The sequence below is a fragment of the Alosa alosa genome, chromosome 10 (genome assembly GCF_017589495.1).
Source record: "Alosa alosa isolate M-15738 ecotype Scorff River chromosome 10, AALO_Geno_1.1, whole genome shotgun sequence".
Classification (NCBI taxonomy): Eukaryota; Metazoa; Chordata; class Actinopteri; order Clupeiformes; family Clupeidae; genus Alosa; species Alosa alosa.
In genome coordinates, this window is record NC_063198.1 from 18352992 (window position 1) to 18378861 (window position 25870).

A 25870-nucleotide genomic window follows, 5' to 3' on the forward strand; every position below is an offset into this window, starting at 1 on the left:
ATTTCAAAGGCTTTCTTTCTTTCTGTTTTTGTTAACTTGTAGAATAGTGAAATATTTTTTGTTAACTTCACAGTTGAAGTGAACTATTATATAACCTTTACGCATTTGTTGAACCATGGTACTAAAACTACAGGATAGTAAGAGCTGAAATGTTGCTTCATTTATCCAATTTCCACCACTGTGGAAAACGTGGGCCGGTCTTGGGCTGAAAAGTGGCCCCACTCTGGCCCTGAGCTTAAGCAACCAACTTTTTGTCTGCGGAAGTAGGCCAAAAAACCTTCCTTATCCTTTTTTTGGCTTTACCCCTGTGTTACATGTTCTTACCTTGCATAAAACCATTTTGATATTGATGAATAGCAACGATGCTCTGAAGAACAACACCTTAAACCAGTAAGGTCATCCAAAATAAAGGAGTGGCTTCAATGATCATAGCAGCTGGATGATGTGATGCAATTTCAGGCTGGGAGTTTGAGGAATATGTTATTAACATGCTACTATACTGAAGGTGAGCTTGATGATAGGAATTTCATTTTTAAATAGCAGTCAGAGTACGTTTTAGATCTGCACTGATATAGATGTGGTACTGAGAAAAAAAACCCTCACTCTTCTAAGGATTAAATGCAGTTAAAAATAACTCTTTCGGAGGGGCTCTCTTTTCACCTCTACTCTACTGCTGTGAATCCCTGAATTAGTAGTGTAAGGTGTAAGGACAGAGCAGGCAGAAAGTGTACGGCATTGAAGCAGGAGAATATGTCTGATTTTTTTGATACGCAAAAATGAGCCTGTTATACCAAGTGGTAATTTTTAGCGTAGTTTAGACAGAACTCTTTGTTTTATTCATCAGCAATCGTAAAAAGTTAATTGTAAACACTATACTACATACACACTGTATTAAAATGTAAAAGCTTTTATAGAACTTCTCTGGACAAATTTGTGCTATTATTGTTGGTCTGAGTGAACCTGAGGCCGTGAGAATTTTTTTTTTAAGCACAGTAGGCTTATACATGTTTAGTGTTTGAGATGGTAATATAGAGTTATGTTTTTGACTTCTAAATAAAATGTTTGCTTTTAACTTTTATTTATTTGCTACAATTAATATAACTAATGTATTCAATCAAAATGTTAAATTAAGTAATTTAAAGGGGAGAGCTACAGTAAAATCGACCAATCTCTAATTTTTTGTACTTGTGACTCAGCTCTGTGTATGTGTGTGTGTGTCTCTGTGGATACAGCAGAGTGCTTGCAGCTATGTACACCCTGTCAGTGTGTCTACCTAACGAGTAGGTGTTGTTGAAAAGACAAGACACTGCTGAAACAGTGTCTTGAAACATCTTGTTACGTCAGTCACAGCCAGTGGGAGTGTGCTTTGAAGTGTGTGTGTGTGTGTGTGTGTGTGTGTGTGTGTGTGTGTGTGTGTGTGTGTGTGTGTGTGTGTGTGTGTGTGTGTGTGTGTGTGTGCAGTGTTCAAGCAGGGCTACTCCTGCTAGTCTAGCTGTCACGATGAGGTCACATCATGGATGGTGCTGTAAGAAATATTCCTTCACATAGGTCTGGCTTCTTTCTTTGTACTCTCTTCCTCTCCAGGAATTAAAGATGATTATACATTTCCTATAGGTGTTTTTTAGCCATCTCCTCAAAGAGCTTTAGAGGAAGTCACATTTGTGGCTCTGTAAGGCATGTCCCCTGCTTGGTCCATAAAAATAACCTGATCTGTTGAAAGATTGCATTCTGTGTTTGTGTAAGGTGTGGGGCGGGCTGCTGACAATTGACAATCAGTGATGATGGACTCAACCTGTTGAAAATCTTAGTTTAAATGAAGACCTTTCAGTTAAAGGTGTAGTCCTTGATGATATACTGTTGAGCCCTATCAATCAAACACCCCTTCCATCAGTGCTTCTCCAGCAACATTGGATAGCCAGTACCCCTTGTAGTTGACTGGCAAGAACAGTGTATTGCTTGGTCCTAGCCACCTTGTGTTTTCTCACTTAGTCGTGCTTGAACATGCACAGCTGAAGTATGTTGTTTTTTAGTTTACACACTGGACAGACAGTTAAAGGGATTTGAGGAGAATCTTGTTCAATCTTTTAAGTTTGTGAGTTAAAGGTTTACTACTTTCATCGTACACTAGAAACACATAGGACTGACTGAGCAGGACTACTTTCAGCCTCTTTAGTTGTAACTACAGGTGCATCAAAAAATTAGAATATCATGGGAAAAGTCCATTGCCCTGCACAGGTTGAGAGATTAAAGGCTCAGGAAACAATTGCCAGTGTTTTGACTTAATTAGCTGATTAGAGCTCATCTCGAGTTGACATTTCTGTATCATAAATTCTTTATTGTAATATTTTGAGATTCTGATTTTTGATTTCCATGAGCTGTAAACCGTAATCATCAAGATTAGAATAATCAAGATTAAAACAAAATAATGCTTGACATATTTCACTGTGTGTAATGAATCTAGATTAATGAATCTAGAAATAAATTAACCCAAAAATGAACTTTTCCATGATATTTAATTTTTTTTGAGATGCGCCATGTACAGTATATGCCTGCTGCAGGGTGTTGTAGTTTCAGTAGAGGAACAGTAGGTGGAGCAGTCAAAAGAGTACGACCAGCTGTGCATGTGTTAGTAGGCATAAATGTATTGTTCATAAATGTGTGTGTCTGTGTATGAGAGCAAGAGAGGGTTAGTAAGTAAACAAATGAGTGGGAAAGTGTGGACATGTGTTGAGTTAGTGAGTGAGTGAATGTGTGTGTAAGTGTGTGTGTGTGTGTGTGAGAGAGAGAGAAAGAGATAGCAAATATGTGTCTAGTCATTTACCGAATGGAGTTCAAAGGAATTCAGTTGTTGTAAGAACAATACCGCAGTCCGCATTTCAGATCACAAAAGGGAACATGGCATGTTATACAAAAACACAATCAAGCTTATAGAAATGAAATTCACTGACACTGCAGACAAAGGTTTCCATGAGACTATTTATTTAAAATGCACTGAGCAGTATGTGAGAATAAACAGACATATGCAGTTAGGCAAAAAAATATCTTTTCAATAGGAAGTGCTGAAAAAAAATCTCATTCTCATCATCTCTCTTCTTTCTCTCAAATTAGAAAATACAAATGTGCCTCTTCCTGACATCACTCATTTCAGAACATGATTTCAGAATACTCATGATTCCTGAACATTTACACAGCAAACAGACGTACCAAACATGCTCTCTCAGAATAGTGGATTATCTATCACAATGAGGTATTGATCACCCATCCTGCTTATGAAAATATTTAAGTGCCTATTACAATTAACTAAAATATAACACAAAAGACATATTATTTTATGTCATATAGTAATGAGGGTTAGTTACTGTATTGATTGTATCAGTGAAATAAGCAACAATATTATAGATAGGTAATGAATATCAACTAACCTGGCTTACTATGTTTCTGTGTACAATTTCAACAAAGAGCAAAACAAACCAAAAATGCAGTAAATGGATGTACTTTTCAACTGAAACAAACATTTTTTAAAAACATATATTCAGTACAAAGTGTATTCTTGGCCTACTAACAGTATACTTTAATACAAAGTACAGCATAGTTCAACACTCCAGTGATTATGGTATAGAATAATTAAACATGTATGGAGAAGTCTTTTGCACTATAGCCAAAAGTTCATATGAGCTAAAGTACAGGCCAAAAGTTTGGACACACCTTCTCATTCAATGCGCTTCCTTTATTTTCTTGACTATTTACATTGTAGATTCATCAAAACTATTAATGAACACATGTGGAATTATGTACTTAACAAAAAAGTGTGAAATAACTGAAAACATGTCTTATATTCTAGTTTCTTCGAAGTTGCTATTTTAAAAAAAAAAATGTAATACCATATTCAGCAAGCCATAACTTGACAAATATTCATCTGTGGGCCAAATAGCTTTGCATTCATTCATAGTTTTGATGCCTTCAGTGATAATCTACAATGTAAATATATTCAATAGTCATGAAAATAAAGAAAACACATTGAAATGAGAAGGTGTGTCCAAACTTTTGGCCTGCACTGTATCTGAAAACATTCTTTTGAAAGGCAGCAAGAATGTTCATGCTAATATTATCTACACAAGCTGTATGGAATTTATTCAGTACAGTATGTCCCTTTGAAAGGAGAGCAACTTAGACATGCTCTCCAGAAATGAAATGTTCAGAATAATCTCTGATGTCTTGTTTACAACAAATCTTGAGTGTATCACACACACACACACCCCACCAATCACTGCTGCTTGCAGTTCTCCCTCTTCTCTTTGGTTTTAGGTCGTCCTGATTTGTCATTTTGCCGTTTGGTGGGGGGGATGAAGGCGGGCTCTGGCAGGTAGTCATAAAACACGGAATGAGGGGTTCTATTGGCCAGACAAATACCTGAGGAGGGCATGGGAAGAAAAGTTAAAGAACTGTCTGCTGTGTTTTTAGACTCAGTAATGTAGGACCTGTTTGATTGCAATTCTGACACTGACCTGAGGAGGTGCTGTTGCCCATCAGTAAACTGTCTCTCTTCCTGGCTTTAAATGTTGGGTCCAGTTCCTCGGCAATGTTGTGAATCGGCTGTGCTTGTCTATATGGATGAAAAACAATACAAAAGAATGAGTGACAACAGAGTCACACCACTGATATTCATGACAAAGCCATCTCAGGATGGATGAATTCAATGCATGACATTCAAGGCATTTAGCCTCTGGGGAAACAGATGTATCCAAGTCTTTACAATTATGGTTTAGTAATGAGCACTTTTGTTTAGGTCAGTGCATTCTGTTGAGGCTCTACAACAACAATAACATCAACTCTGTTGTTGTCATGAAGTCTGTGCATTTTACAGGACTTCTGGTAAATGTTGTGTTAAACGGTATCCTTTCATGCGAAAATGTATTCTACTGAATATATATAAATCCAAAGAGATGTCTCCAACATGTACCAGAGTTTCATTACATACAGTATTAACAGCAATCTATCAATAATCTTTGTTGACAATACATCCTTGACAATTTCATATGTCTAGCATCATTTGAAGAAGACTCTTTTCTTCAAATACACTCTAAATCTGAAATGTGTGTGTGTGTATGTGTGTGTGCGTGCTCACAGCATAGTATAACTGGGAAGGGATGGCCGGCGTTCAAGGGACCTCTCTTCTCCTGGGGAGTGCAACCCCTCAGAGTTCAGGCGCTCCCGTGGTAGCTGCAGTGCCCCCACCTGAAGAAAACACGACCATCATGCATCACATATAATGTAACACTATACAATACTATACGACTTCATTGCATACTGTGGAGGACGTTTGTAATTATTTTTTATATTATATTTTATATATTTTTGTATCACGCTATGATATGAATTATTAGTTGCTCTCTCTTTTCTATCATAAAAAACAGAAGAAATAAAGAGAGCAACGCTGTTGTGAAAATTGTTCCCTCACCACCATGTACTTGTACCAGATGTTAAGATATCACACACATAGTGTACCAGAAGGACACAGAAGCAGTGGAAGTGGACAGGGTTACTAAATTATCTTTATGTGTGCTAACATACGTGCCTTTCTGCCAGGAGTCTCTGCTCGGACATCGCTCTGCTCCAGACTCATGGACTGTCGCTCGGGATGGTCACCGTGCGTCCGCATGTGGGTCTTCCGCTCATGCCGTTGCATGTAGTGGGCAATCTCCTGACACAGTGAGGAGACCCAGTCAGGGACATGGTTACAGAGAGGCTCAGCACAAAATCAGCAGTATGTTTTCCCCTGAGGAAATGTAAAATTCAATGCTTTTCTCATATGTTCTAAGGGTTAAAATCTCACGTACCCCCTGGAGTGTCCCAGGGGTACGCGTACCCCCATTTGAGAACCACTGTTTTAGGCTATATTTGATCCATTTACTTCCAGTCAAACAGACAAATGTGAAGTGGTTAACAGCGTAATGAAGATTTTCATTAATTTTCTCCACACATGGTTTCTTGGCATAGGAGTGAACCCGAGAGATGATGCAGCCCCATAGCCAGTCCAGGAGCAGCGGTTGAGCCAAATCTCAAAGGGTGAAACAATCTGCTCCCCTAACACTGAGCCTTTGAGATAAAGCAGCAGTGACAACCCCCGCCCCACACACACACACACACACACACACACACACACACACACACACACACACCCCTCAACCGCACCACTACCACATCCTCACCTCGTCTTGGGCCACTTGTGCCGCCCTGAAGTCCACATCTGGCCCCTCCTGGGGCTGGCGCTGGGGTTGGGGCTGGGGAGACTCTACTGACAGCTGTCCCACAGAGAGGAAAGGAGGAGGAAACAAACAGAACTCAGACAGATGGAGTTTATATAGATTTTATGGACAGAGGGCATTTTATCACACAGCCAGTCATAGGGTCTCCCTCCCTCTGTCTCTCACTCATACACACACACCTACATGCACACACATGCATGCAATGTCATTTATACTGTGGAATCACACACACACACACACACACACACACACACACACACACACACACATACACACACACACACGAGCACATTCATACACATTAGATGAGACATGCTGTAGCAATCACATACACACACAAACTGTTTTCAGACCTCCACACTATATGTGGATCTTTGTCAAATGGATGTCCGACCCTTTGGGTGATTCAGATATGATGCTTACATGCAGACATTATGCGGACGCACATGAACAGAATCTCTGTGTGGTGGAACAGGTTGAACAAACATGAACAGCATCTCCGCATGTTCTTCGTTTTGTTCAGACATGAGCTCATTTACATAATGTCCATCCAAAATACTAGGAGGAGAGTAGTGTAAGAGACGTCTAACTAAGTTCGAAAGTAGGCCCCAGCCGTGGCACAACTGGCTGGGGCACCTGCACCGTACGCCAGCGACCCGGGTTCGATTCCTTTCCGGATCCCACCCAGACTCTCTCTCCCACTTACTTCCTGTCACTTTCCACTATCCTGTCGCATTAAAGGCATAAAAAAAAAAAAAAACGGCCCAACCGCTTGATATCCGCAGAACATGCGGACTTACACCTATGTCTGAAAGCAGCTACACTCACCTTCCTCTGTGGCTGTATGTCCACCTCATCCTCCTCGCCTTCCTCCTGCAATCTGCGGGCGAGCTCAGCATCACGCTGCACCTGCTGCAGAACCTCGAGCTGCAGAGAGATCAGACCTGAGAGAGAGAGAGAGTGTGTGTGTGAGAGAGAGAGAGAGAGACAGAGAGAGAGCAAGATGATGAGAGAGAGAGAGAGAGAGAGAGAGATAGTGTTTCATAATGTCTTTTAAATCTATCATGGGTCAGTTACATACAAGCTGTGGCTTAGTTCTTTCAGGCAACACACTAAAACAGTCGAAGACTAACATAGCTAATGCCAAGCTACTCTCAACCTTCAGAGGTTTCTTTGATTGACCCTTCCTATTCTCAATGTAGTTCTTTTACCATAAAATAACGGTTCCAAACCCACTTTGATGCCACACTGACTTACAGTAAGGAGGATGGAATCTCTGATTTTGCTGATGTGCACACAGAATGCCTATTGAACTATGTAACATTGCCGCAGATAGGAGTGTGACCCTTTTCATCAGTTTTGACTTTGCTAGCCCTTTAGCGCTAAATGTGGACCCTGTGGACTCCCTATGGAGAATGTGTCATCCACGCCAAACTCACTGAAATATGGCATGTGGAAACAGCAGACAAGGCATCTCGTCTCAGAGAGAGGCCGTACCTTCACTGAGTGGAGTATCCTCACACCCGGCCTCAGCTCTCCGTCTTCTGATCTGGAGTTCCTCCTCTTCCTGCAACCTCTTGGCCATTTCCTGTGAAGGTAAACACTCTTTGATGTCCTATCAACTGGGCATTGAGCATGTTTATTACAGGTCAAAACACAAGACATTTAGTCCACTTCAGTCCATGCTAAACACTGAGATAAGGTACTGGGCAAATAGGCTAAATCAGGAGTATGGCACCTTTATGCCACAGAGGGGCAGCAGAGAAGCTCTGAACTCTCTCTCTCTCACACGCATGCACACACGCACACACGCACGCACACAAACACACACACACACACACACACACACACACACACACACACACAAACACCTTATTAAAACCAAACATGTAATGTCTGGCCACTTGCTAATAGTATGCACTCATGGAAATCCTCTTATATAATTATCCTTACCAAACACCCACAATAAAACTATTATCTCAGTGACTCAATGGCTCAATGAACAGCTTAATCCAGTCAGTGAGCTCAGCGCTGGGATTCCATGATGGATTTTGGCCGTGATCGTGACTGGCATGTCACACACACAGGAAGCTGCTTGAACATAAACTGGAGGAGAATAGAGACCTGCACACACTCTGGAGACACAGAACAGCCTCCTGTGTAAATAAAGAGAGCAGGGTAGCCCAGAGGTAGATTGGTGTTAGAATCTGGACAAGGGAGATACATCTAAGGGCCACCAAAAGTATACAACATTCTCCCCAAATTAGATCAATGAGTTGAGCTTTATTTTTACAATAAGTGAAAAAAGTCTCTACAAATACTTTTAGAGGGTGAAATCCAGGCTTCATCTGATAAGTGGCTATGATAGCACTGCTATTCCTGTGTGCTAAATCCAGATAGACATAGAAGTTATTTCCTCATAATTATCACAGCGGTGGGATATTTCACGTTATCTGACCAAGAGCTTTGCCATGAGGTGTAAGTGTGCAGCCCGCTCCCTGAAGGACATTCTCACCCGGCAGTTCTTCAAATTGAAGAAAGAGGGACAGGCAGTTTGTGTTTTTCACACATCCATACATCTTTATGGAGGGCTGGGAGTCACGTGGCTGTAAAGGGGCTTTGCTTAGAAAAAAGAGCAGGTTTGTCATCTGAATTATGGGGGTGGGGTGGTGGTGGTTGTGAGAGGCCTTCTAAATTTGTTCACTATGGGATTTGTTCCCACACCATATATGCGTAAAAAACCTGCACAAACATGTGCATTAATGAACATAAACAGAACTAAACACAACAAACACACTCACAGGAAAACACTCAACACTCAGCACATGCAGACACACACTCACACTAGAAAGAACTCTCTCTCTATCACACACACACACACACACACACACATACACAGAACAAGGCAGTCTTTGTGCCCATGCACAATGTCTGGGTGCTGAGGCAGAGTGACTACTTGTTAAAATAGTTGACATAGTGACAGAGGTCGCTGGGAGCAACCCACAGATAAAGGCCTCATTCTAGAGCAAGGCACTCGTCCTTCAAAGTCAGCGCCTGATAGGCCAGCCAAGAAGCTCCGCCGTGCAGACAGGCGAGTAGGGGTAAATTTAGCACAGTCATTGTTCAAGGGACAGTTTTCAACTTGACACAGATAAAGCATCCAGGGAGGCAAGACAGCACTCCCTCAGGAGCTGATGTACTAAGGCATTAGCCCCTGTTTAATGCTTTATTTGCGCCTTAACCCCTCAATGAACCCAGATATTCTTTAGAACGTTCAATTTCCAACATTCCCATCACACCGGTATGACGGTACCAGAGAGGGTTAACGCGGAGCAATCAAGGATCTTTGACAGTACACCTAAGACATGGCAGCAGGTGTACAAACAGGCTGTGCATGTATGAAAATGCATTTTGCCGGGGCTGGTGGGCAGGCTGTGCTTTTCTTCCGCATACAGTATGCATTATGGGAAGGTCACAGGAAAAGTGGGAGTATCGTGCAAAAACATGGGAGAGAAGTGTTAAGAGTAACTGATTTGGTATTCCGCCATATCTATGAAAACAGTGCATGCATGTTTTGTTTGTTACTTTTGTTTACTTTTTAACGTGTTAGACAACTTCACTGTCTTGCAGTTTATCTTATTATCTTGTTGACATGTATTGTATTATTTCTTGATCGCTAAACATTTGATTCCTTTTAATGTGACGCTAGTCAACTGTGGCTGTGATTGAATAATACCATTCATTTGTGGGCATCACAAGTTACGGTAGAGGGTGGGGATGAGCACTGTTTACTAAGTGAGTACTTGGTAAATTCAACGTAATATGACAACACCACATGCTCTTTCTGTTGACTGATGAAGGTGCTAATTACGCTCTCTTCCTACATTTGCCCCTCCGTACTGACCTCATATTTTCTTCCTTGGCCACGGAAAAAGGGCAGAAAAACAACAAACACATGGCATCATTCTCAGTGTGGCTGGAGCGAGCGTTAACGGCTAGCAGACGTTCTCAATAGGAGAGGCCCTGTAGAGGCCTCTCCATGGCAGCCTCCTCAAGCGAAGCAGCAGCTGAAGTTCATTGTCAGGCTCTCAGGACCAGGTGGCTACGAATCAGCACCAGATGGCTTACAGTCAACTGTATTGCTAGCTGGATAAAAAGTTGAACACCACATCCACTGACGGGGACAGAAATGAGAACAGCAGAACAACACATGGCACTCTGTGTTTGTTTTTGAGAGAAAAGTTTTTCATGAAAACAAAATCTTACCCTTAACACATTTAAGTTGCTGTTAGAGTGCCAGTCCTCTATGGGGTGTTCAACTGGTTTTGACCTAAGGACCACCATTTTGATTAAGACAGCAAGTGACACTACATTGATTAATGGTCAGGGATTACCTTCCTTTAATGCCATCATGGCCCACTGCTTGAAACACACTGCTCTTATAAGTGTCCCATGGAAGAATTTAACAAAATGTAACCACTGGACTAAGAGCAAGGCGGACTCAGAACACACACAAGCAAGGTTGAGGACACACACTCACTACAGAATCCCCAGGCGCCATGGAAACAGTCCACTCATCACCCAGGAAACGTTCCAGGCATCGTCATGGACACGGCCTGCAAGCCAACTGTCTTAGCTCTTTGGCTGCTGATTACAATGATGTAATGATGTCATCTTTGAGAAGTGGATAGTGAAGCAAAAGATTCCCCTGATTGGCACTGATTGACAGCGAAGCAAAAGAAAAGAAAGCAAGGAGTGGACTCTGACGATGAAGAGCTATGCATATGAGGAAATGGGCATGCTATCTTGGAGTTGAAAACCAATCAAAAGATTCCACTTGAACTCAAGAGCTCTTTCTTCTCCTTCTTCGCCTCCTCCATTGCTACTTTTTCCTCTTCCTCTTTCTGTCTGAGTACCTCAGCACAAGGGCCACTCTGTTAGGGGTGCTCCAGCAGTGCCAATCAGGGGAATGGACACAGTGGGGGACACCACTACACACAGGTTCTTTATGTCAGTGTGTCAGAGACCACACACACTTATACAGACACAGACACATGCACAAACACACACACACACACAAACACACACACACACACACACACACACACACACACACACACACACACACACACACACACACACACACACACACACACACACACACACACACACACACACACACACACACACACACACACACACACACAAACACACTTTTCCCTCCATCTTCCTTTCCTTTACACAATGGCACATTTTATACAACAGTTAGACTTACAAAAGCACACAGACACAGAACTAGCATACACACACACATTCTTACATACAGACACAGGCAAACACAGTATGTATAGTACTCTTGCACAAAGACACACAAACACATACTCTCTCTCAATTGTACTGCAACCCACCTCGTCCTCCTCCTCTCTCCTGCGGGCTTCTTCAGCTTGTCTCTGCATCTCCTCCTGAATCCTCTGGGCATACTCAAAGTCCTGCTCCTCACTGCAACAAAAACAATCAAGTCAGTCTTCCCCCATGGGCATGTGTGTCTAACTACCTTAAAATGGCTCTAATTTAGTGATAAAGGTCAAAAGGTGAGAGATGAGGTGTCCCTCACAGTCTCCGACGGTCGTGACCCAGGTGGCCCCGGTCCTCCTCTTCGTCCTGCAGCCTCCTGGCGATGCGCACGTCGTGCTGGACCAGCTGGTTCTTCTGAATGTTGGAGTTGTAGAAGTGCTCGACTGAACAGGGAACAGCAGAATATCAATCAAAAAACTGTGGAAGGGAACGACGAAACCTACAATAACACACTTTGCTGCCAAAGATGCTACCTTCTTTCAAGTTTCAAGGGAAACGGTCCAGTCAGTCAGTTTCCGTCCAGAAGCATGTCCACAACAAAACCACAAACCCTTTAAAATAGTGTGAATGTGTAAAGATATACAGTGACACTGATGAATGGGAGTGTACTTACTCTCTTGTTCCTGCAAGTTATGAGCCAGTGCCCCGTCTTCCAGCACAGCGAAACACTGGCACACTAGAATATACACACAAGAAAGAGATTTGACAGGTGCATCTTGGCAAAATATTTTTTTAAATGAATAATGACTATAGCTTCTAAAACAAATAGGCTTAATAATGATATGAGTAAAAGTTAATCTCTCTGTCTTCTCTTCATCTCTCTCTCTCTCTCTCTCTCTCTCACACACACACACACTCACACACACATACACACACCACACAATAACTGGGTCAGAGGAAGGGCACCCAGAACCCACCCCCACACACACACACACACCCCTCCCTCCACCCTCCTGCATTTTTGGGCTCCTGCTCTTGTCTCTGCCAGCCCTGTGCCCTGTGGACATCATGTCACACTAGCACCGGACCCAAACAGGAAGCCGGGTCTTACTCCCAAACAAAGTGGGTCAGACAGGGAGGACCAGAACCCTGCCAAGGAGGAACACTGAGGGGGGTCGATACTGATCAGACAGGACTGGAGAGAAAGGGGATCTTTGGGAGTCTGTGTGTGTGTGTGTGTGTGTGTGTGTGTGTGTGAGAGAGAGAGAGAATGTAAGCCTGAGAGTGAGAGAAAGAGAGAGAGAGAAAGGGAGAATTTTAAGTAAGGGAGGAATCCCCGGTACTTTCCCAGTTCAGATTCTGGATCTTTAGATAATTACATTCATACTACATAAGAGCAATGTGCAAAGCACAGCCTTTACAATATTTAAAACGTGTAAAATGGGGGACTAAATATGTGTGTGTCTAAGTCAACATGGTCCTGGCCTGATCTAATTTTCCTGCCGATAAGCTAAATAAAAAACTTCAACCTTTCCACCAATTGTCTGTAATGTAACTAATTCTGGCCCAGGAAGGCCTGAGTAAACTGAAATTAAAGTGTATGAGAGAGAGAGACACTGAAATCCAGACAAAAATGGACAGCCTGTCAAATAGGTCAGGTCTGCATGGGCCTACCCAGGAGCTTAGCAGAGTTTGATCCATCATTAAATAATAAAAATTCATAATTTACTGCATTCTCTATTTTGGTTATAATTGTCATTGATGCAATGAGCCTATTTGTAAACACAATCCAGATCAGTCATCCATTTGAGAAAGAAGTTGGGGCTCAAGGTCTGTAATCTACATGCACTGCTGGCCCAAGGAGTGGAAGTGTTCTTAAGCAAACACAGATGTAGATGTAGATGTTTTTGTCTAAAGTGACATATATTAAAACATCAGTAAAGACATGCATGTTTTCTCTCTACTGAGAGAGTGGAAGGAGTGGAGGGTAATGTTGTTCCAGCTCTGTCATTCAGAACGATGAAACAAAACATCAATTCATCAGAATCAATTCAACATCAGAATCAATTCAGTCTATGTAAAATCCTCTTGGTATGTCTAGCAGCAATGTTTCACAGTTTGTCCCTCCTAATGTGGAGTATGTGTGTGTGTGTGTGTGTGTGTGTGTGTGACACATGTGTAACAGCCCATGCCATAAATGCCCATTCAAAGACTCAAGGCCTTGGCAGGAGTGCCACATAAAGCAACACGTGTCCTCATTTGCAACAAGTCTGATACAAAAAGTGGAACTCGGTCACCCACTTCCTCCCCTCAAGGTGAAAACACCTCTACTCATCTCCTGACCTCCTCTCATAACCTTTTGGGACAATGTAATCTTCATAATCTTCATGTATCACTGCAGTTTGATACTGTATCACCAAGTTTTTTCAACTTTTTTGTCAAAGTTGGAGTGGTGTGTTTGGTAGCAAAGCTGCACCTCCACCCATCTCCTCCCTACCATCAAACACACTTTAGGGTAAGTGTGTGTGTGTGTGTGTGTGTGTGTGTGTGTGTGTGTGTGTGTGTGTGTGTGTGTGTGTGTGTGTTTGCCCGTGTTTCAGTGAGTGGAAACATTTACGAGGCAACACAGTGGACAGAAAGCTGCTTTGTAAACGGCTGGCACGGTCGCAGCTGTGAGCTAAAATTTAGAGTGAGGTGGTCGAAGTAATAATAACTTTTCCAGGACGAGTGTTTCTGCAAACACAACGTGTTGAATGCCAGTGAGGGCATTGAGTTAAAAGGAAAAAAGACCTGATGGAAAGAGACTCGCAAAACAGCTTGGTTGTCACTGGTTTCAATTAGTCTCAGTAGTTTTCGGTTGATAAGAATCTTCTGTACAAAGATGAGAGATTGCTCATCACTTCATCACTAATGGGTCACATTTCTATGGAGAGAGAGAGAGAGAGAGAGAGAGAGAGAGAGAGCCCTCTCAGCTCTCTGCTTTATCCCCATACAAGAGGAAATTATGGGTGGGGATGGGAGGGGTTGTTGTTTTGGTGAGTGTGTGTGTGTGTGTGTGTGTGTGTGTGTGTGTGTGTGTGTGTGTGTGTGTGTGTATGTGTGTGTGTGTGTGTGTGTGTGTGTGTGTGTGTGTGTGAGTGTGTGTGTCTGTGTGTCTATGTGTGAGCGGACTCCAGCTCAGCATAGCCCTGGGGCACACAGATGGCGTTGTTCACTGTTCAGCAACAGATCTACAAAAGACAGTGTAAATGCTGGGAGAGGCAGAGGGATTGCGAGGTACAGGCAGTAAAAAAGGGAAAGTTGGAGGCAGTAAGAGGTGGGGGTGGGGGGTGGCCTGAAAATAAGTGAGGCAGTGTGTGGAACAAGCAAAGATTTCACCTTATCCTCTACTTTTTTTCTTCTCTATTCTTTCTCTCTTTCTCTCTCTCTATTCTTTCTCTCTTTCTCTCTCTCTATTCTTTCTCTCTTTCTCTCCCCCTTTGCCTGCTTTTCCCTTTCATTCTCTCTTTACCTCTCTCCCACTCTCCCTCCCTCTCCCTCTTTTTGCCTCTTCCACACTCTCTTTCTCCATCTCTTCACCTCTCTCTCTCTAGCTCTCTTTCTCCTACTTCACATTCTCTCCCTCTCTCATTCTTCCTCTTCTATCTCCATCTTTCTTTCCTACTCTCATTCTCTTTCCTCCCACTCTCTCTCTTCCTACCTCTCTCCTTCCCTCCCTCTCTCTCTCCTTCCCTCCCTCTCTCTGTCTCTCTCTTCTCGTTAGTGCCTTTTGTCTAAATTTGGCCGGCTATCTCATACAGTAGGAGCTGATATAAATATCTTGCCTGGCCGGGCTGAGGAAGGGGCTGGGGAGGGTGTCAGTGGCACATGAGGAACGAGGTCAGTGCAGCCACTGGGTTATGTTTCACAGCACATCCCACAGGGACAAGGCACTCGGTCCAAGTCTGCTTTCCAAGAGTGATTTCAATTGACTATTGGTGTGCCAGGTTATGCAATAAAGGCCAAGTTGAAATGAAGGAAGTCTAAATATCATAAACATGTGTGAGCAGTATTACTTTTTAGGGCTGGTTTCTCAAACATGGATTAAGTTTAATTACGTGAACGTGAAACCAGCCCTATGGAGTTAACTCAATTGATTCAAAGTTATGTATCTGGGATGTCCTGTACAGAGTACATTATACAAACAATGATATCTATACTGATAGCAATCCAAGGATGTGGATCATTGCTGAGTGACCTCAACATTTTAATGTGATGAATCCAGAGTTTAAAAGGAATAAATATTAAACTCCAAACTATGATAAGAATGATTTCTTTTAAGTGCACTCAGAACTCTTCACACACTCCCTATTCCTGCAGCCCACCCCAACTGGCCTCAAGGGAGCAGTTCTATCTCTGTCACTTCCCAAAATGAACCGGGGTAAGGCCACTTTCTGAAGAATCTATTAGGGAACACGTGCACCAACATCTACAAGCAATCAGAGAAAGAGAGAGAGAACAAGAGAGAAAAAGAGAGGCATGTGAGCCCACTGTTGCATTCCTCCTGTCTTATCAGCTTAAGTCACATCCTGCAAGCCTGTCCTTGTCCACGACGAAATTGCAGCCAACTCACGATGACACTTTGCAGATAGCACTTGTGTTTGGACGCAGTGGAATAAAAAACATCTTTTCATGTCTGGTGTTTTGGTATGGTAGAGAGATTACATGTCTGGTGTTTTGGTATGGTAGAGAGATTACATGTCTGGTGTTTTGGTATGGTAGAGAGATTACATTGATACACGTTGCAATCTCTGTCAAAGCAATGAATCTATACCCTTGTCCCCAAGCACTGAGAATGTTTCACTCTTGAAGCAGCTCCAGCACCAGTATGTCACAAAAAGGTGGCAAAGACGTTTTCTTTCAGGTGTTAAAGAGACAAGCGCGTGCTAGTTCATCAGCCGGAAAGTACAGAAAGCTACATTTACCAACAACTGTATACATCTACACTGATCATATATGCCCACTTGTCCATTTGCAGAATAACACAAGAATCATTCATGGATATGTTACATTTGTATATTCTGCAGATTTTAGTAGAAGAGAAGAGAGAAGCAATATAAAAAAAGAATGACAAAGAATCTTCTAAATGCAAGCATAATCTGTTAAATGCAAGCATAATCCTAAACACAAGCATAATCCTAAATGTAAGTATAATCTATCTAACACAAAGTGAATGTTGGCAGAACTGACAGGTGTTATGCATGTAATTCATCTCATGTGCCCTACCGTCAAGGACGCGAGGAAGGTGAGACTTATCGATCTCCAGCTCAGTCATGGCTCCTCTTGCAAGTGTATTGTTACAGGTTCATCTTGTCCTCTCTAACTCTCTGAGACCAATAAGATATGATGTTCTTTCTATAAATGGCAAGAGAAAAAAAATAATTTGTCTTCATATTTTAGGTAGCCTATACCAGGACATGCATAATGTCAGATGTTTATAGACATTTAATAAATTGACTATTCAGCAAACCATTAAAAAAAATATCAACAGCAACAACAAAAATAGGCACAGTTCCAAATCAATGGATGAATAACAAATGGACTCATCCAATATGGACTGAATACAGTTATAGGTTTTATTCTGTTCTTTTCCAACTTCATCTATAGTGCGCCACAAAAAAAAAAAAACATCATACAATTGTCTCTAATCTCGGCAATGAAATAAGGCTGAGAAGTTCTTGAACATTCTGGTGTCCTTCAAAGAGGTTTACGAATTTGAAGCAAACATAAGAGTAGCCTATGTAATGCTAAAACGACACCTTCCATCTACAGTATACAGCCTATCAAAAAGTCGACAGACACAGCTCTCTTTTAAGATACTTCGTCACTTCGCATAAAAAACCGGCTAGTCTACTAATATACAAACTACTACTATACAAAAGTGGACAATATACCAAAATAGTTTAGCCTATGTCCAAATTGTTTCAACTTAATAAAAACTGAAAATAAGGATTTGGGTTTAACAACACAAAAACAGTGGCAGGTATTTTGGAACCCATGCCTACCTTAATAAATATCATGCGATGCCAAACCTCTACAGTTTTTTCCCTTGTCATTTATTAGTTATTTTCTGTGTTTCCTCTGTTCATCACATCTCTCAGCTGGCCAGTTTGCGTTTCATCCGACTCCTCTGCAGCAGCAGTAGCCGTGATTTCCACTGTCTGTGTGCAAATGCCAAGAGTTCATGAATGACTGAAAACTAGCCAGCTGGTGCAGGGACGGGGGCCCTCTAAGGACAAACTTTATGTCGCACTGAACAAGGTAGACTGTTTCATGGCATGTATTTCGTGAGCGTGTGATGTGATAGGCATATCTATTTATATTATTAAGTGTTGACAAGAGAAGGATAGGCTAGTCTACATGGGCCAAAATCAAGACTTGAGTTTATGCATGCTTATAAAGACGTTATTAGCCTAGGCTACAATTCAATGTTAGCAAATTAACATTAGGCCGAATCATTAAAAGACTGAATTATTTTGATGTCGTTTATTCATGTAAAGTTATCTTTTCTCAACAAATGGCCACACGCTAAAACAGGATGCTAAGAAAGCAAAATATCAGGCATCTTTATAATTGCCTGAGAGACTTTGAGGTGAGCGCAGAGTTCAGTGGATGCTGAAGTCAGAACAAGAGGAGTCGAGAGGGAATACAGCGAACTCTGCTGGTCTTGCTGTATCACTTCATTGCTCCAAGCTGATCTCGCAGACCTTTATCTTAGGCGAAAAGTGGTTGCCTAGGCCTATACATCAACAAATCGACATTTTAGACTTGACGCTAAACTAAACCCTTTTGTGTCAACTCAGATCATACAATAGGCTACAATATCATAAATCAGTTAGGCCTACTTTCTTAAGAAGTAAAGTGTCACAAAAGTCCTTTCACTTGTTGAAAGTTGCTGTTTTTCTTCAAAGCATTTCTATTTAGTGTGCCACCACACCAAAAGGCTTTTAAAGGTAGGCTATACCAGTGTTTCTCAAACTTTTTTTTAAGGGCCACTTAACCAAAAACAGGTTAATATAATATGAGGCATGTGGTTTTATCTTGAATGGTAAAAGTAGCCTACTAAACAAAATATAGCCTTGGTGAAAAATGTTAAAGTTTTTCCTCTGTAAAATGAGAACGGGTGACATTCTAGGCTTAAAAATCACCATATGGGATTGTGGTGGAATTGTGCAAGTGCTGAGGTGATCATATGTCAAATATCTTATATCTTATTCCTGTTTTGTGGAAATGTTGGTGTTACAACTCACCCCATGTTACAACCATACCCAGTCTCCCGGGTAGATTGCATGTGCTATCTAATTGCAGCACAGCATCCTGCATTGCTACTAGCAAATAGCCACAATAAATCTTTACACTCCCCATTTTGAATTTTTGCACACCGCCTACTAACAATGGCCCTGTTTCCACATACTTTGGTTTATATTCAAGTGCTTGACCTCTTTTGAAAGCAGAGGCCTAGTAGATTGACGGTGTGATGAACTGTCAGAGGCAAAGGGTAGAATGATAGTTTTTTTAGGCGGTTTTGTACATCTCTGGAAATGATCACATTCTGCCCTCTTGGTCATTTATTTTGTCTTGGAAACACAACTGAGGCCCACTACCAGGTCTTGTGAATCTGTATCTCAAAGTAGATCAATAGAGAATGAAATATGAGTACTTAGACCATTATTTTGCCAAGATATGCTCATGTTAGCCTGGAAAATCCAGACCCTGATAGGGTAGTGTTTTGTAAAATGCCCTATGGAAACTCCCATAGGACTTTTGGCTACCCAAAATGCATACTGACAATAAAATGATTACTGTGTGGCAACCTCTTGGTGTAGAAGCATAATCCTGGTCTTAAATGAAAGGTAACACTTTGATTTGGTTTGGTTTCTTGTAGACTATTTGGAATGTATATCAGGGGTTCTGATATAGAATGACTACACAAAATATGGAATGATTACACAAAAGTCTCTATTTTTGCATTTTCTTTGTTGGTTCAATGGGTGTGTATACGATAGACTATACATCTGCACAATTAATATTGGATAAAACAACATGAATGTTCAATTTCTAGGGATTCCTGTGAATATTTCAATACCCAATATGGTGCATCTACTTATTGCTAAGGGATATACACTGCAGCTAGAAAGTAGGGAGGCACCAAAGGATAATTTTTCGCAGTGTAAACAGATAGGAAAGTAAAACAAACATATGTGTAAGTACAGTTAATAGAAAATAATATTTTATTATATGAAATGTGGAAACTTGTGAAGTCACAAATACACCCTGCCTCTTTATCACCCTGTGGCTAAAGACAAGTCAAACTGAAACCCAGCCCATGCTCATGTCCCTATATGGACCTTTGCGAGTTGCAGCGTTTTAGTGTTTATCCTCACATGGGTGCTAGTTCTCAAAAAAGAGCTCCATTTATCACAAATCTATTACACCACTGACACACCTCCTGCTTGTCACATCCGTAAATAAGATTTTTTTGTATTACATTGAGGGTAATTTAAGTGTACAACCACGGGCGTAGCCTACATGCAGTGAATTATGGGAGCATTAATCTGTCCATTTAAGTGATGGCTGCAGGAATAAACCTTCACACTGTTCACTGTGAAAAGGTGACTGAATTCATACACAATAGTTATAATAGGCTCACAGGCAACTCAAATATAGCCTATAAAGTTTTACCTCTAACTAGGCCTACTGCTAGCTCTACTACAAAGCTAGTAATAGGCTGTTATTACTAATATCAGTAATGCTTGTGAAAATAGAACGTAACATATTTTGTTATAACTAAAAACCCTTAGCTAGGGGAATTTGTACATGTAGACTAAACAATAAGAGCAAAAATGTGGATACTCATTACAGTTTATTCTGATTGCTTACAGTTTTTTTCAAATGCTTACACACTAAATCTTTGCTTGTCACACAATTTTCTAAACATGTCTTCCAAACATCATAACCCCACACCAAATCTGCAAAACCATACACTAATTCTCAGTGTTTGACTCAGTTTTCAATTGACTAAAACACATTTTGCAAAACACCACACACAATTTTCTACTTAACACACAAAAATCGAACAGGAAGCAACTTGATTTCATTTTTCAAACACAACCCATCAAAATGCCACACTAAATCACCAGTGCTTCACTCTCTCTCTTCACATGTGTAAACACTCATTACTTTACGGAACACCATCCAGTCATTGCCTTAGTATAGGCCTATAAATAGACACTCTATATGCAGGTATGGACCCTTTCAATCTGGCCTTAGAGGATTTCAGAACCAATACAGATACTTTGAAAGGAATGTTTCTTTGAAAGGAATGGTGGTCATTGTATTTTGCTTTGCTTTGTTCTTGTTGGCTGTAAAATACTGTATTCGCAACAGCAAATTATTTGGGAAAAATCACTATTTTTTGGTTTCAATATTGCTTGCATTTTTATTGTGTATTTCAACCTCTCTGTAGATACTGTAACTTTCACTCTTGTATGGAAATACATAAATCCTATGAAAGACAGAAGAGCGTTAGGTTTTGAGCAACAGTGTGTACATGATGTATCCAAAATGTCATATTATGACAAAAGTGTTTGTAATGTGAGGCGAATGTTTGATTTAAAGATGTGTTTATGACATTTTGAATGTTGTGTGTCATTTTGCTGGAGATTTGAGGCATTTTGCATTTTGTGTGAGCAATTGTTGGTTTTGTGTGTGGAGTTTTGAAAAATAGACACAGAGTTTTGAAAACGTGTGTAAACAGTTGTAAAAAACTGTAAGCACATTTTTTGTAACTATGGCTTTTTTTTGCAAAACTCTACACACAAATGGCAAAACCTCTCACCCAATCAGCAAAACATTGTAGTTCTCTTGCAAAATCTAACACACCTTGCTTAACTCTTCACACCTTCGTAAAAATGGTGTTTTCATATCAAACAGTAAACACAAGCCATCACAATAATAAGCACACAATGTGCCAACTACACACTAATGGTATAAATAAAAAACACACCTGGCTTTTGCTTTCTCTGTGCACAAGGCTATGTCAGTTTGAGGTAATACTTTTGTCATAGTTCTGTAAACATACAGGGATCCAAACATCAAGTATTAGTGTTTATTTAGACACATCAAAACAACACAAGTGTTTTTTTCCAAGTCAAAACACAAAATAGTAATTTCACAGAGAAAAACAAAAAAATCAGTCTACATCGTCTCTGGGTCCGGCCACAAAATTTCATCTAAATCACATGCAATGTTCTCTAGTCCAAGGCACTGGAAAATATGCCGTATCCAGGCCTGACATGACAATATCCCCACATGTAGACTGATTTTTTTGCCTGTAAAAGGGCTATTTCTTTCTCTTCTTCCCCTTCCTCTTCCCCTTCCCCATCCTCCTCTTGCTCCTCCTTATCCTCTTCATCCTCTTCTTCCTCCTACTTCTTCACCTCCATGTCCTATTCTTACCTTTCTCACTCTTCCTGCTCCCTCTATTGTACCCATTGTACATTACCTGTGGCTTATGCTGCTTTCCAGTAGTCTTGTAAATCATTGTACACTCACCCGTACAACAATGAGTGGCTTTAGGAAAGCCTTTCTCTCAAGCCACGAGGAGCATTAGCAGGAGGCTAGTCATTGTTATTGTTTTGTGCTACATGTAGCCTCTAGCTAAACGGCTGGAAAACAAATTGTTACATTGTATTGCAGGCACAGCAAGAACATGCAATGAATTGGTGAACGGATTGAAGCAGCAATGTATTCTAGTGTGTAAGAGCATTACATCAACTTTAACATGACCAACACAGTACATATGCAAAAAAAAATACATGTCATCTCATCTCAACTATGGGCGCAGCCATGTTTTTTGTAAGGTCGTACGTCCACCTCGGGGTACCCTCAAGTACTCTGAGGTAAAGTGGGCGTGCCTGCCCAAAATGCCGCAAGAAAGCTGGGTAATTTACACTTTCCAACTCGGGCGGCGGATTTACGAGACATCTCGAAAGCAGCATTAGTGCTTAGGCTGATTGCAAAGTGAACTAATTATCTAAAACAGTTTTCACATGAGAAAGTGTGCCAGAGAGTTGGCAAAATAGTGAAAATAATAGCCATACATGTGTATAGATTTGCTAGGAGTGTGTTGATCATTTGGAAATTGAGTGTAAAGCATGAGTTGTGTTTACAGTTCTGCAAAAAGAGTGCTGTGAATTGTGCCTACAGTTGTGCAAAATGTGTGTTACAAAATTGCAAACTGAGTGCAGAGCAGTGTTTGTTCTTTTAGTTTTGCGAACTCAGTGAGTGGTTTTGCTACAAGTATTAATAGTTTTAGAAATTGTGCTATAAGAATTACAGTTGTGTTTAAGCATTCAGAAAAAACTATATTAGTGTCATCTCCAATAGTTAATTTAAGAGGCACTGTCCCCCAGGATCGCATTGTTTGATATCATCATGTGGTTATGCTGCATAACTACACTAATTAAACATGGCGGTTATGTGTACTTTAGAGAAAGAGAACATTAGCCCACTGTCACACAACATATTTTCATTGCATCCTGAACTGAAAAGAGCTGGTTAGAATTAAGGTAGGCCTACCTAGGAAAGTAAGTTCTTCAAGTAGCATTCTGGCAGAGATGCCGGTAGTTATGAAATTACCTCGAAACTGTCTGTCACTGTAACTCACTCAAAAGCATAGACTGGAAATCGAACCTCAGGGAGATCTGACGCAATAGACAGGGACACGTGGCTCCTGAATGAATGAATAAATATTTTCAATCACAACTTTTCCATATGCACACACACACCCTGTCTCTGATTCTCCTAAAATAGCAAGTGTGACAGCTTGTGTGTTGTGTGTTTGTGTGTGTGTGTGTGTGTGTGTGTGTGTGTGTGTGTGTGTGTGTGTGTGTGTGTGTGTGTGTGTGTGTGTGCATGCACGTGTGTTTGAGTGTGTGTGTGTGTGTGTAGAGAGGGATGATGCTATTGCATTCCCCCCCTCGTCTGGTGTTGTCCATTAATCTGAGACACCTCTTAAACAAATGAATTAAATTTGCCTTGCCCATCTCCTCCCCTAGCCACTAATACAGAGTGCATTCGCTGCACCTGCGCTCACTGGATTTACACACGAAGCACAATTACTCCACCGGACGGTAAAAACCGGCCCAGGCCTATCCCTGACGCACAGAGCTACGCACGCGTCCTGCTTTTATTGATCAATTTACTCAAAACCCCTGTTTACTGCTGCCGGGATTTACAGTGAGGAGAATATGTTAAAGTTTGGTGGAGTTGGCAGAGGGTGGTGGATGAGACTAAACGGAGGGGGGTGGGGGGTGGAGAGGTGCTTTGACACCACAGATGACAGGCCGATAAAAAGGCGACCGTGTTCTTGTCAGGACACACACACACTTACACGCTCACACACAGCGTCTAGACCTTGAGCTAAGAGACTGTGGAGAGGAAGGAAGACACAAAGAAGGAAGCCATGCTGTGGAGAGCACTCGTCTACTGCCTCTTGATCCTGGCCACCGCGGGGTCTCTGTGGGCACATCCCACACACCTAGTAGAGATGTCCTACTCCGGACCAGGTCAGGGTTTTTCACACACACACACACACACACACACACACACACACACACACACACACACACACACACAAACACACAAACACACAAACAATTTGCTTGTATTTTCTGTAATGACTGAGATTTTTATTTCAAAATTTTTGTTACAGGATCCTCAAATTCTTGCTTGACACAATTGTCATTTTTGTATATCTCATTGCAGAGTCAGCAGCAGAAGAGGATCGGTTAGTTGGCAGAGACAAACTGGACCTTACTGACGGTGCATATCTTTCCCTAGACGCTCCTGGCTATGGTTATTCCTCACTGTTCACTGGGGAGATCAACAGAGAAGGTAAACACCTTACATACTCTTTCCTACAGGAGCTTTTATGGCACTTTTCGTTTTATGAAGATAGGACAAAATAAACATTTTTGCTTGAAAATCTAAATAATTGATGTTTTAGATGCCATTACGTTTTTGGTTACAGTTAATCTATGTTTGATGTTTTATGTTTTATTAAGATGTTTTTTTAACACTGAATGGAGAAAAGACACTGCTACTGTACCTTCATAATGCGGCACCATGTCACTATTTCATTAATTTTTGGTAATGTCATTGTGAAAGAATGTTCCAACTCCGGTTTCCAACTCCATTGCTGGGCTACGCATTGCAAGTAAACTCTAGACATATTGTGAGGTGATAACAGATGGTCCTTGAGTATATTTTGGCTCTGGCCCAGATAAGCATCAGATGTGGGCTGGATCCGTTCTTAGGTGAGCACTGACAGTTATTGTGCGGCTAAGTAACACTTGTAAACGGCTATCTCCCTCACAGACTCCCTTCAGACAGCAGGGTTCGCCCCAGGCCAGGCTGTTAAAGAGGTGAGCTCCCTCCATAGCACCCTCTCCTTGTTTTTTTTTCTCTCTTTCTCTCTCTCTCTCGCTCTGTCTTCCTCTCTATTTCTATCTTTCCCTTTCTCTCAGATATTTGGTACAAATGGGGGTTCAGTTTTGTTTGGTCATTTATGGCTTGTGTATTATTAGTATGTTTTGATTTAATGATGTATGAAATGACTTCTCTCTGTCTGTCTCTCTCTCTCACTCTCTCTCTTTCTCTGTCTGTTTGTTCATCTCTACTCACTCTCTTTCCAACTCCCTCTACCTCAGGTCTTGCTGGAGAGGCCTGTGTTGAATCCACTGAGTCGTTTCCTGGGCAGCAGAAGACAGTATAGGAAACGGGGCAGCAACACAGAATGTTTCTGGAAGTACTGCGTCTGACCGGGCAGCCGTGGAGGGAAGGAAAGCCACACAACTCCCAAACATAGATTTGACAAATACAAACAGACAGCCAGATAGATAGATAGATAGATAGATAGATAGAATCAAGATTAGTCAGATAGCATCGAGATTAGTCAGACTTAGATAGGTGGATAGGCAGATAAATAAAGCTGTGCATTTTTATGCCAACTCACTTACACCAGAGACGTCATATATACACATCTTTTACATACTGTGTGGTGCAGATCTTTGTCCCCACAGTTATCTGCAATGCTGAGATGTCTGCTATCTTCCAACACTCATTTAATTCCTGTTCTCAGCTGTCATTGTAATAGCACATAACACTGTGAATCTAGAGCAATCTGGTAAAATACTCAATCAGTGGATTATCGAAATCAATAGAAACTGATTGCAATGCCTTTATTTTATATAAACTATTATTTACAA

The 25870-nt window shown here is 41.3% G+C and overlaps 2 protein-coding genes across 2 annotated transcripts in view; one reads left to right on the plus strand and one right to left on the minus strand.

The window, feature by feature from the left end:
- Positions 1 to 3966: 3966 nt before the first annotated feature.
- Positions 3967 to 17820, minus strand: ccdc50b (coiled-coil domain containing 50b). The gene is made up of 12 exons (XM_048255999.1): positions 17606 to 17820; positions 16827 to 16955; positions 12235 to 12297; positions 11881 to 12004; positions 11675 to 11765; positions 7764 to 7854; positions 7095 to 7210; positions 6210 to 6302; positions 5576 to 5701; positions 5126 to 5235; positions 4506 to 4603; positions 3967 to 4410 (listed from the first exon to the last, which is right to left on the minus strand). The coding sequence occupies exons 2-12, from the start codon at positions 16873 to 16875 to the stop codon at positions 4265 to 4267; spliced, it is 1107 nt and encodes a 368-aa protein (XP_048111956.1). The 5' UTR covers positions 16876 to 16955; positions 17606 to 17820; the 3' UTR covers positions 3967 to 4264.
- Positions 17821 to 23949: 6129 nt separating this feature from the next.
- uts2b (urotensin 2, beta) overlaps positions 23950 to 25870 on the plus strand; it is a 1990-nt gene continuing 69 nt past the window's right edge. Inside the window, exons 1-4 of the mRNA XM_048255709.1 lie at positions 23950 to 24169; positions 24369 to 24497; positions 24981 to 25027; positions 25313 to 25870. The exon at positions 25313 to 25870 is cut by the window's right edge and continues 69 nt beyond it. Of these exons, the coding sequence (XP_048111666.1) occupies positions 24067 to 24169; positions 24369 to 24497; positions 24981 to 25027; positions 25313 to 25423 (390 nt within the window). The 5' untranslated portion in view covers positions 23950 to 24066 and the 3' untranslated portion in view covers positions 25424 to 25870. The remainder of the gene's footprint in view (positions 24170 to 24368; positions 24498 to 24980; positions 25028 to 25312) is intronic.

Excerpts from the sequence above, each read along its gene's own strand:
- ccdc50b (XM_048255999.1), bottom strand. The coding sequence starts at position 16,875 with ATGACTGAGCTGGAGATCGATAAGTCTCACCTTCCTCGCGTCCTTGAC. Across the intron at positions 12,005-12,234 it reads TAACTTGCAGGAACAAGAGA|TCGAGCACTTCTACAACTCC; the intron begins GTAAGTACACTC and ends TTCCCTGTTCAG. Across the intron at positions 11,766-11,880 it reads GGTCACGACCGTCGGAGACT|TGAGGAGCAGGACTTTGAGT; the intron begins GTGAGGGACACC and ends TTTTTGTTGCAG.